General features: G+C 38.4%; 1 protein-coding gene across 2 annotated transcripts in view; it reads left to right on the forward strand.

Moving 5' to 3' along the window:
* Positions 1-12,364, forward strand: part of LOC146452963 (uncharacterized) — a 75,564-nt gene that overhangs the window by 12,400 nt on the left and 50,800 nt on the right. For both annotated transcript variants that reach the window (XM_085097186.1, XM_085097187.1), the window contains exons 11-21: positions 304-686; positions 2,050-2,259; positions 3,065-3,295; positions 4,514-4,828; positions 5,763-6,082; positions 6,608-6,746; positions 7,637-7,824; positions 8,390-8,533; positions 9,125-9,272; positions 10,330-10,686; positions 11,213-11,341. In XM_085097186.1, the coding sequence (XP_084953312.1) occupies positions 304-686; positions 2,050-2,259; positions 3,065-3,295; positions 4,514-4,828; positions 5,763-6,082; positions 6,608-6,746; positions 7,637-7,824; positions 8,390-8,533; positions 9,125-9,272; positions 10,330-10,686; positions 11,213-11,341 (2,564 nt within the window). The remainder of the gene's footprint in view (positions 1-303; positions 687-2,049; positions 2,260-3,064; positions 3,296-4,513; positions 4,829-5,762; positions 6,083-6,607; positions 6,747-7,636; positions 7,825-8,389; positions 8,534-9,124; positions 9,273-10,329; positions 10,687-11,212; positions 11,342-12,364) is intronic.

Consider the following 12,364-nt stretch of genomic DNA (forward strand, 5'->3'; position numbering starts at 1 on the left):
AGTGCTCTACCAACTGTGCTATCAAGCCAACTGGGAGCTGGTCATATTGTGAGTTCGTTATATGCCCGTGAAGGATGAATAAATGAATATGAATTTGTGTCATATATTAATATTAATTTCACTCTATACAAGTCGCGATCGACGAAATTGTAAATGAAGTCCTTTTGAGGTCATTGTGAATATTAATAAACAAAGCCTTCATTAGTATCATATTGTTATTAATAATTGTAATTTCCAAATTCTCCCAAACGATGAATGAGGTGCAGATTACAAGGCGTTACATGCTGTAATAATTTATTTCAGTTTTACCAAAAAGACAGCGAAAACCCCCACAAATGGTACACTGATTGATGGCAAATGGCATCACGTGTGTTCAACCTGGACTCAGGGCACTGTCATTCACTATATCGACAGCTTTTGCGAAATCTTCACAAATAAAGGAGACGGCGTGACGTTTGGTAGTGGCGGAAAAATTTGGATAGGTAACGTACCCGGATACAAATGGCAGTTTGAAGGGGAGCTAACACATATGAACATGTGGGACTACAATCTTCAGGAGTCTGTGATTAAACGTTTGGCGAATATGGGTAGCGAAGAAGCCGGAAACGTTCTACCCTGGAGATTTTTTGCCGCCATGGCTTACGGAGAAGTACAATATTCACCATATTCTTCGATATCCCCGAAAGGTATGATTAAAATTCTAATTAGAGGAGTAAACTTTCAGCCATCTTCTTGCCCTAATTTATAATTCTATGGGTGCGCCCACGATAAAGATTGAGAAGCGAGCAGGGGTGGGAGGAGGGGGGGGGGGGGGGGCGTTTAGGGCTTGGGTATGTAGCTAGTACTTGTAGACAACTGAATAAGTTCAATAACTGATATAACTTAAGAGCAAGAGAAAATCTCTTGCTTAAGAGAATTAAATTAAGGTCCAGTTCGCACGAGTCAGTAATGTCAAAAGAATCCTACTACATGTAAATGTCGGCAGGCTAAGTCCATACGGTCTTCACACCATCTATAAAAGTAGAAATAAGTAAGTAAGTAAGATAAGGAAGTAAATAAGTAAGGTCAGGAGCACTCCGGGACTCAAGGAACTCAAGGAAGGGTTTTCATACGAGAGGGGGCGCTTATTGGAGACAGGGCACTTATTTCTTTTTTGATATAAACATCAAGTGTGAATAAGCACTTAAACGAACGATAACAGAAGCTATAACCCTAACGGGTGAATAGGATTAAAGGGAGGGGTTCACGGTTCAGCGCATGTCCATGATTCAAAATACTTGTTCGCCTTTGCTCGCTATGTCCCAAGCCTGTTTAATTAAATCGTTGTTTATGAACCATTTGGAAGGGAATAGGTAACTCGGGTGGTAATTTTCGCATGCAAACAATTGTAAACTTATCGACCGTGGAATAAATCCTACGGATCAACGCTAAATTTAATATCGACAATATGAGTAAGATCTACTAGCATTTTCTGTGAATTTTTATCATCAGTCATTTTGCTTGGACTAATTATAGAAAGTGATTACGAAGTACTTGTGAGTAGGTGACTTTTTAAGGCCAAAAAGTTGATAAAAAAGAGAAAAAAGCACTTTGATTTATGCACATGCGCTGAAAGGGCCTTCCTTTAAGTTAATATATTCAATAATTGTGATATTACTTTAAGATGAGACTGTAGAATATGTAATTGGCTGCGATAACGGAATCTAAATGATACCGTTTTATCTATGGGGGCACTTAGCAGCTATTTTAAGCTTTGAAATTATGAGGTTTGTAAAGGTACCCTGAAAGCTAAGAGCATGACAAAAAATGTCTACTTGCTAAAAATCAGCTTCTTGTTGCAATTTGGGGGTGAGATATTAGCACTGTTATGTTAATGACTCCATACAAATCCTTCAAATTAAGCTTTATTTCTAAAATTTTACGGCCAATTATTAACACAAAGTCTAACTTAGGCCGCAGCTTAAGACAATCAGTGGGCTTCTTAATCTGTCTATAGGTGGTCTATTTTAAGTAGATAAACAGTTTTCTAGTCTAGTTTTTCTATTTCAGAACTTCATCGCTGGACCTTTGACCAATCTTCTACAACCGAGAGCTTTGACGTCAACAAATACCACAGAGCCAACATGACGGGGGCAAGAATTGTTGCTGGCCAGAACTCTGTTGTGTTTGAAGGCCAAGGACATTTTGTATCAGAGATCACCAGTTCGGATTTCAGTACGGACGAGGGATTCACAGTTTCGTTTACGATGAAGCAATCTGGTAAATTATTACTTCGTAAAGATATGAATGTATAAGGTTCTAGCTTCTAAATTGCTTGAAATAGTTAATGAGTGAGGGGTGCAAATGAACAATAATGGACTATGTAAGTTAAATCCCCTCCGCCCTATTATACCGGCATTCTATCTAGATTCAGTTTTGAAACAATGCACTAGGGGCTTCATCTGCTCCTTTAAACAAAAGATTGTCAATGAATCATAAGCATACTTTACTTTAAGAGACCATGGCGTTTCGGTCATTTTCTGATGAAGAAGTGTGAGGCAGTAAGGATATCATTGACATTCAAACTATTATGCGATTACAGGGTATAAAGACTTGGGATAAACAACATGTTTCTTTATTTCCACATATTAATTAAACACAAAGAACAGGAATTAGGAAGAAAGGAATGTGGAGGTGTGAAAACGAAAACCGTCTGCTAGCTCACAGACGGTGAAGGTTTCAAACGAGTAAATATCGTTCACAAATTATCTGTTGCAGCTTTTCAGACAACCAATGTAGAACATTTTCTTTGGTGGCCCATGCCCCTCTGTGCTTTTATATGTTACAAAATTCATCTCGATGTATAAAGCAATGTTGGGAATTTTTCCCCGCCTTCTATCTCCCGTCATCTAAGAAATCCGATCCTATTTGCTGCCTACTGTATACAGTGTATAGACTTCACTCGCTGGGCTACTAGGTCACCTTTCCTCTAAATGTAGTTTCGCATTGATCTTGTATTCAAAATGGATCGCTTAATGTCGAGGAAAAGGTGAACCTAGTTTGTTTTGTATTATTCAATCCACAGCTATGACCTCAGACATACTGCAAGATGATTTGGAGAAACTTGAAGTGCTGCGAACAGCGTTACCAATTTTCATCCGGGACAATGCATTGTGGAAGCAATGTTACTCCGCCGACCAGGCATCTTGGGTGACTAAAGACTTCCATGTGTGGTGTGACAAAAAAGGTCCCACTTTGACCATAATACAACTTGGAGAATACATTTTCGGAGGCTTTGTGGAACAGAGCTGGGGAGGTGAGAGATTGATGGTTGTCATTCTTTTTTTAAATACCTTTTAAAGTGTAGAGATATACACTCTTAAACCTTCTGATAACAGGTGGAATATCATCGCAGTTATGTATGCTACTTAAGCAGGTACGAAAATGAATCCTGAGAAAAATAAATCATGATACAGCTCCCAGCTGACTTGATAGATCAGGTGGTAGAGCACAGCATCGGTATCGTAGAGGTAATGGGCTCGAATCTCCTTAACCCTTTTAGCCCTAACAGTGAACTGTATCAATTCAGTTCTCCTTGTTGAACCCCTGCACGAGTTCATGAGAATGAAGGATATGATCACCCAAGGTGAATCTTCTTGATATTTTAATAACTTTTCCCCAGTACTTCTATAAAAAAAAGTATGGGGATAAGATAGGAGAATTAGTTCTGTGATAATAGCGGTTGAAGAGCCTACATAACTGCGACAATCTTACACTTATTAAATCTTCTATTCGCAGTTCATATTATACTTTCAGTGCATTTTCGATAAAAAGAACTAAACCGCTGGGCATCGTTCGACCTTAATATGAAAAATAAATTTAAAAAGCCCTGAATCGGAGAATGCTTTAGCAAAATAAAATAAAATTGAAAGTAAACTCTTAAAAACTTTCTCATAAGCAGACATATTTTGCCAGTCCATGGCATGCGATTTGGTTATATTTTAGTGAGAAATTAAGAACTGTCACATCTAGCCTCGAATGTATGAACAACGAAAGGGAAGCCGAACTCAACAGAGAGACCAGGATTCGTTTTCTCGAGAAAAAACTATCCTCGAGTCGATTAGTTGAAAACTCGCAAAATTGGGGGTTACCCAGGAGATAAATGAATGTCATTGTGCCGCTAGCACTAAGGACACAAATGATAGATCAGAAAGTTAACTCAGGAGTATATGTTACAGTGCTAAATGACCCATGAATTTCTCTTCGTGAGGTCGTGGGTTCGATTCTCGCTGCAGTCGAGTGAAGTCTCTGATCTATCATTTGTAAACCCTGGAAATAAGACAGCCTTGAATATTAGGAGATATTGTACCCGTCGAATTGCTTTGAATAGTTGAGGTTTCTGAATTGGTAAATCGAAGATCATACTCTCCAAAAAAAGAACAAAAAATGCACTGAATCCCTCTCAAAAACTAAGGTGAAAACGTTTTTGAGGATAAAAGTCATTTATTTTACTGCTAAATGTTTCTCTGTTCAGGACCGGCAGCAGACATTGGAAATCAGCACGAGGGATTCCTGTTTAGCCTGTCAAACCCGTCAAACGAGTTCCCGCGGATTTTGCCCATCCAGCAAGGCAAGACATCTGCAAGGACTGATCCACTGCTTGGTCCAAGCTTCGGACAGCGTGACCTTGAGCTTTATCAGGACGCCACAGGCAGACTGAAGGGTTTCAGTGGCTTAGGAGCCTCTTTCGACATTGCCAATATTTCTTTATCTCTTTCCGAGGCTGGAAACTTTTTTACGGGATCACAACAATTTTACCCTAATAAAGTCGAAGTATTTTATTGTCATGGTAAGTAATTAAATAAACCGTATAGTCCAAAATCTTGTATTTGATTGTTCCTTTAAATTAATATAAGTACAGTGTACATGATCCAAACGAAGACGTTACTTAAGATTTACTTCGCATTCGATTTACCGCATCCCGGAATAAGAATAAGCGGAATAGCTATTACATTTCTCTTTTAGGGTGGATTTGGGAAGACTTGTCTGCACGCTTTTGCTGAAACACGTAAATTCCAGAGTCATTTTGAGTCCCAGTAACTCCAAACCCTCTAATGGGAGGCTTCTAGTAATCATTATGTGTATTCCTATTCCGAAATAGGGTCGAACGAGCGCACCCTTAAAGTACATTCTTTTTCTTGTAGAGTACTTCCAGATTCTTACAACGAGTTCAATTTCTGCTAAACTACCTGGGAGCTCAATTCCTAGCGTCGGATCGGAGTTCCGGTTTAGATAAAGAGAAAGGACGGAAAACGGAAAAAAAGAAAAGAAATATCACTTTTTATGTATTGACGTTCTTTGTCGAGCCATAAACTTGGCCGTTTTGCGTTGCGGCTGTTAAATTGTATCAAACTTTTAACCGCTCTTGAGGACTGAGCCACTTTGTGTAATATATCAAACACGAGGAAGAGTGTTTCATCTCACTTAAGTAGAATGAAAAGCGAGGCGCAGCCTTGAGGTGTTTGGAAGTCGGATGAAACGTGTTTGTTATAGCTTCTCAAACCATTAATATTTAATTCTCGGAGTTGTTCAAAGCAAAAGTTCACCAAATTGTATGATAATTAAGATCACATTTCCAAACTTTCTTCACGGTGGTGATTTCCCCATGCTACTCCTCGCGAATTATTAATGAGTTTGAGAATTGCCGTCGTGGTTGCTTCAACGTTTCGCTCTAGTCAACGGTTTTTATCCTGTTTTTCGATTTTCCTTGGTTTTCAATTTAGTGCCATCAAAACCAGTGGGACTAGAAAAACGCACAGTGGAGGATGCCGATATATCCAGCTCTTCAGCGACTGGCTCGTATTTAGCCAAGTACGCCCGGCTGAATGAGGCGCGAGCGCCAGGGGCCTGGTGCTCAAATGCCGCAGACGCCAGCGCATGGTTGCAAGTTCTCTTGGGTAAACAATACACCCTGACGCACATTGCTATTCAGGGAGTAAACGGGAATGACGTAAGGGCTACGACTGTGAAGTACGAAAAAACCCGAGATGGAGAGAATTGGACGACCTATAGCAAGTCTCTTGGTGGAAATTCGACTGCAAAGGTACTGTTTTTGTGTAGTTGTTTGTTTGGTTGGTTGGTTGGTTGGTTGGTTGGTTGACAAAGTGACAAGTGAAAGGGTAATTAGGTTAACAGCCATAGTTATAAGCGCACTAAAGTGACAAAAGTAAAACGCATAAGTTGTAGATGATCTTTTTTCAAGTTGAGTCCATTTTCAATCCTGGCTAGCTATTCTGGACATCCTGGCAATCCTGGTTTGTTATTATAATTATTTAAAAAATGGACTTGAGTGGTGCTAAATGGGATCCTAAAACCATTTTTAAACGTTTACAGACCCTTACGATAGACTTCCTCGACAACTGTTTTCACTAATTTGTGCTTTCGGGAAAATGTTCAAAATAAGACTGTTTTGTGTTAACCAGAAATCATTTATTTATTTATTTTCACTGCATAGGCTCAAATACAAATTAAAAGCTCAAGTAGTATTTTTAATACAAATTTCAAACTACAATTCAAGAATACTTATTCCTTGTATTCGTTGAGTATTGTTTATGAATTTTTGTTGCAGGTTATTATGTTTAAGCTATTGTCAGCAGGCGAGATAGCCAAAGAAGCGTTCTTTCCACCTTTTGAAGCCGTCAAGGTTCGACTTGAAGTCGGTGAAGGATCTAAATGCTTGAAATTGGAATTGTATTTCTTTGATGCAGGTTAGTTACCTTAATTTTTGCAGTTCAGGGTCGGTAAAATGGGACATGTTGGTAATGGCCAAATTTTGAACTAAAATATTTACAAAATAATTGATAACAACAACTTTATTACCTTTTTTAAACACATTTTTACAAAGGTAATGGAAAAGATAAGACAAACTTAAGCTGCGAGGTTCTGGATTGAAAAGTGAATAATCAAGTGTTTCCAGTTTTTCATACATTTGTCTGTAAATTTTCTCCTTGACGTGACAGGGTTTAAGCTTAAATAATTATTGAGTTACTAAAGGTCAATTAGATTTTAACAGAGTAATATTCTAAATTGTTTAACTTTACAATTTCTCAATTTTTCGGGTTTCAAATTGTATGTAAATTATTTGGTATCAAATTCCGTTTTCATACATGCACTGTGTTTGGTGACATGTTTCCACATTTTCAAGAAAGCAGATTTTCCTTAATCATATTTTTATTCAATAGTCCATTTTACAGTTGTGTGCTTAGTGGCCTGGCCTCGGATTGGAAGCGAGGCTGGGGTAACTTTGTTTTGATACAAACCTCACTGCTTTTCATATGTAGATCATGCTGTTCTTATGCTAACTAGTTTGCATTTACATATGAAAAGCAGTGAGGTTTGTATCAAAACAAGGTCACCCCAGTCTCGCTTCCAATCCAAGGGCAGGTCATTAAGCATATAACTGTAAAATTGCCTATTTTGCTCGAAAAAAAACCTGCAAAAGCCTTCACTTCAGACGATATCCCTCTTCGCAGATCCAGCGCCAACACTTTGGAACGTTCCTAATATTCTGGAGTAAAAATGGTTAAAAAAACAATGCGAAGGAAGCGACACTCTCACTTACTATCAGTTACTAGTATTTTTCTATATCTTTCCTGAGGATGTTCACAAGCTTATGGAGTCGAAGATTCTGCCGTGATTCCTGATGCAAAACTATCGGCATCCTCAATCAGTAACCAGAGCAATTCTGACTGGCCTATTAGAGGGCGCCTTAACCACATTGGAGGGACGCAAGGTTGGGGCCCTTACAGACACCCTGTCCACGGCTTTGAAGAAAACTGGTTTCAGGTAATCATTTCTTTCTTTTTTTTTTTTCTGTGAAATAAAAATCAATTTTCAAACTCAGAGCGTTAAAACTTACTGGAAAAACTGAATATTTCGTTTAGCTTATCTTAGCTCCTTGGGTCATAAACAGCCTTTCTTGATATTATTAAAATTCATTCTGTTTTACGAAGTTCGGTTGACATAAAAAAAAATACCAGTTTTTTTAGTATCTTTTAGCGTTTTTAACGCTCTGGGTTTGAAAATAGCTTTTTATTTCACAACGAGATTCCGGAGCAGGAAACTGTACTTTTTGCTGTTAGGTCATATGTTCTATGGCTTTACTTATTTAACTTTTTTTTTATCATCTCATATCCCAACACGCACTAGTGGAATAAATGTTAACACATACTTAGCCGGATTGCTGGAAGCTACAATATCCTATGGTCTCTCCATCCGTCATGGTTTCACTTTACCACTTTAACTTGTAGTTAATTCTCGGATCCATCATTTGTGTCCTTAGTGCTAGCGGCACAACACTCATTTGTAACAGCATTCATTATGGGTTGACAATGGTGAGGTTATTTTGTAGGTTGATTTGGGGAAAGAACAAGAAGTGACCTGCATTGCAACCCAAGGAAGGCCTTCCAATCTGGAATATACTACAAAATATCAAGTCTCGTACAGTACAAATGGTCATGACTGGAGGTTCTACGAAAATAATAACGGAGAAAAGGTAGCGTAAGCCAACTGCCTCCTGCCAGTTCGGAATTTTGACTTTGAATTTGAAAATAGACCCTACTAATAAATAAATTATGATAAATTTTTTTTGTCGTCTTAATTAGGTGGTGTAAAAGTTTGATACTCTTTTTAAAAAGAGGCCTTAATGAGGCAAAAAGCGTTCTGGAGCCTTGACGAAGTTTTATACTACTAATCTTCCATTATTGTTTATTTATCATTAAGTATACATTAAATGCATAAATACAGAGAAATGCCACTTCTTTTACTAAATACACTAAACCGCGGATAGCGAAAGCTAATCTAAGAGGGCAGAGTAAGACAAGAAGAAGATATACAATATATTAAAGACACATTAAAAGAAATAAGGGAGTAGAATATACTCATCTTACTGCCGAAGAAATGGTCTTTTTTTCAACACAAATGTTCCTGTTAACGCATGATGCTCAAAACCATCAACGCCAGGAAGGAAAAAGAGGGAAGAACGAAATGTAGTTGTAGGGATGGAGGACTAGATTAAGGAATGGATTAATTTGACTTGTTTGAAACTAATTATCAATACGTATAAATTATCTCGCTCTTTTTGTAGACATTGACGGCGAATTCAGATAATCATATGACCGTCACAAACTGGTTGCTTCCATTCATCTACGGAAGGTTTATTAGACTTCATCTCACTGAATGCGTCACCTACTGCAGGATACGGATGGAGCTGTACGGCAAACGGAACACCTCAGGTATAAATTTACTTCATCACATATTTCCTTGGGAATTCTTGAACAAAGGAACGGAGTGTTTGTCAGATTGCTGTGTTCCAAAGCTTGCTCAAGTTAATCAAATTAATCAAATTGCTCAAATTAATCAAATTTTGAATACTTTTTTCTTCACCAAAACTCTGGTAAAAGCAGAATAAACACTTTATCCTGATTCAGCGAACAAGTTTATCTCCTGGTTTTCAAAGTAAAAGGCTTGAATCTTGTGCGGAGACAAACTTTTTAATTTACTTTTGGTATTAGCCATGTTCACTAGAGCTAACATCGAAAAGTCAGCCTGGTTCGTTTCAAGTGACTCTGGTACTCCTGGAAGTCTGGTTTGACAAGGCAAAGATATGATTTGAAGTTGACGTTTTCTCAAGTTATTAAGATGAGAAGACTAGGGAATTATTTTCGGACTAGGGAATTATTTTCGGAGAATTTTTTTCCTTCAGAGGGCATTATTGAGGCTAGGAGGATTATGCGTTTCAAAATTGGTTGTGCTGGACAATAATAAAAAGCGACTAAAGAAATTGGTTGCACTGGACAAAAGTAATAAAAGCGGCTTACTATGGGCTTATCTTTGGGAGGGTTGTTTTTGGAGGGATCCTGTATTCGGAATTTGGTAATTTACTTAGCCGTCCTTCCATTCTAACTCTAACGCCCTTTTAAGAGTCCGTCGCAAGGGGCTCCACTGGCGGGAAAAAAGTGATCTTCGTTTTCTCGTTAAGCGTTCATCTATTTAGTGCTTAACTCACAAAATACATGGGTTCAATTCGAAACTCTCTGTAGTCTAATTATTGTGGTCTTCTGTGTGAGTTAAGTCGTGAAAAGACTATCGTCAGTGATTGGCAGACATGTTTGGCGGAAAGGTTGTATTGTCAGATTGTCAGCGGCGGAGCAACTTAGGAACGTTATTGTCTGCACAACGAAAGCCACAGACTTGGAACCATGAACCGACGATTCACAATTCTAACTTGGTTAAACTTGACCTCTACAGAGCAGGTACTAACAAACATTCATTTTCACTGATTTTTTGCAGAGAGAATCCCATTTGGGCACGGTTTGGGCTTCAGAGTCCGCCATGGTCGATATCACATATTCTTTGTTCAGCAAAATTTATTTTGGGAAATGCGCCTTCCGTTGATCCTCAACAAATGGTTCGAAGCAACGCTGACCTGGACCGCTGATGAAGGGCTCAAGTTCTATGTCGACGGAAACTTGACGGCGTCTGACAAAACTTCAGCTGACTTTGGTGTAGCCGGCAATAGTGAGCCATTTCAACTTTTTATTGGCTCAGGAGAGAACGGTGGGGGGTCGGGTGGGTCAACTTCCATTGATGACGTCAGGGTTTGGAGTATGGCGATGAGCGAAGAGATGATAAAGAGAAAATCACAAGGTACACAGTTGTTCTGTCCCAGAAGCACTAGTTTTGAAATGGAACCTGTTGGCACGATAATTGCCAGACTAAGGAGAGTGGACGACAAAAATTTGTTGTGGGGACCGATGAGATCTACCAATATTTAATAACGTATACCTTTATTCAAATAACCATGCATTTCAACGCAGACATTTGTCTTACATTGTCGTCCTGTCGTTGCTTTAATGTTGCCAGTTATTACATAACGACAATCGTCAATGCTGAGAAAATTCTTCGTCAAAATGTATGTGTAGGTCGCTGCAAGTTTGGTCACAAAAGGGGACTTTCAAAATGCGGATCTGTGAGGATCTGTTGTGCTGACGAGTATTTGATTTCCCCTGATTTCCCCTGGTCCGAAGACATTTTTGATTTCCCGCGAGAATGCCTGTCTCAAACACTCCTTTGAGAGGCACAAGAAGATATAATAAGCAGTAAAAAAAAGCGTTCCTTGGTATTCCTAGATTGAACTTTATTTCTTTTTTATTATATTTTATTTTATTTTCAGTTTTTCTTGACTTTGACGATAACTCAAGGAACTGGACAATATTTTTGGCTGGTTCCAAGGACTGGAAAATAAATCGTGGCTGCACTGCAACGGAGGGTACTGGGCCTTGTGACGATGTGTCGGGAGGAGGTTTGTCGGATTATGTACAATTTTGACTCCTCATTGCTCTCGTTTCCTCGTTCCTTCTTCTCTTGCTTTTTCAATAATAATAACAATAATAATAATAATAATAATAATAATAAGAAGAAGAAGAAGAAGAAGAAGAAGAAGAAGAAGAAGAAGAAGAACAAGAAGAAGAACAAGAACAAGAACAAGAAGAAGCCTGATTCTTGAAACAATACTAACATACAAAAACCTAAAATACTAAATTTTAGATTTGCTTGCAATACTACAATAAAGTCTATAAGTATTACAAAGGAATATTCAGAAGAGCAAAACAACAAAAATAATGAATTTATCCTATTGTCCTAGGGCGCTTTCCATTTAGTCAAAATTTCCGAGATTTCCGGTCAGAAATCCAATGGAACGGGAAAAGTTTCGGAAAGAATTTCCGAAAATTTAGGACTACCTTTAGAGCTTACCCTTCCTTCCGGAATTTCCGGAATTAGCGAATTTTCTGTGTTCCATTCGCAATGAGTGGCGGATTTAGTCTCCCCGGCCGAGCGCGAACGTCACGTGAGCCGAAAGAGCCGCAAACAAAATGGTTATGGAAGTGTATCAATGTTCTGCTTGTGGTTCTTTGTCTGAGATTTTCGACGTTTTCTTAAACCACGAATGTCACTTACCTACGACCAGCAATGGTAGGTTTACAGTCAATCCAGATCACGCGTGAACAGTATTTCCAAGAATGAAATGAACATTCGAATTTCTCTCTGTAATGTCAGACGTGTGAATGGAATGTTGGACATTTCTCTGGAAAATCGTTCCGAAAAAGACGCATTAACTGAAAAAAAAATTCGAAATACTTGGGAAACAATTGTTATTCTTGAAATATTCAATTCTGCAATGTAAAGAAAAATTCATAGCTTTATACCGTCAATAAGCTAGGGAACTCTGAAATCTCGCTGGCGATTTTCAACATGACATGTAAATTTCAAAACTCCGTTCAAATTTCAAAAATCGTTCACGCGTGACTTTGGTTGACTGCAAGCC

This window comes from Pavona decussata, unplaced genomic scaffold (genome assembly GCF_977016875.1).
Source record: "Pavona decussata unplaced genomic scaffold, jaPavDecu1.1 SCAFFOLD_361, whole genome shotgun sequence".
NCBI classification, from domain to species: domain Eukaryota; kingdom Metazoa; phylum Cnidaria; class Anthozoa; order Scleractinia; family Agariciidae; genus Pavona; species Pavona decussata.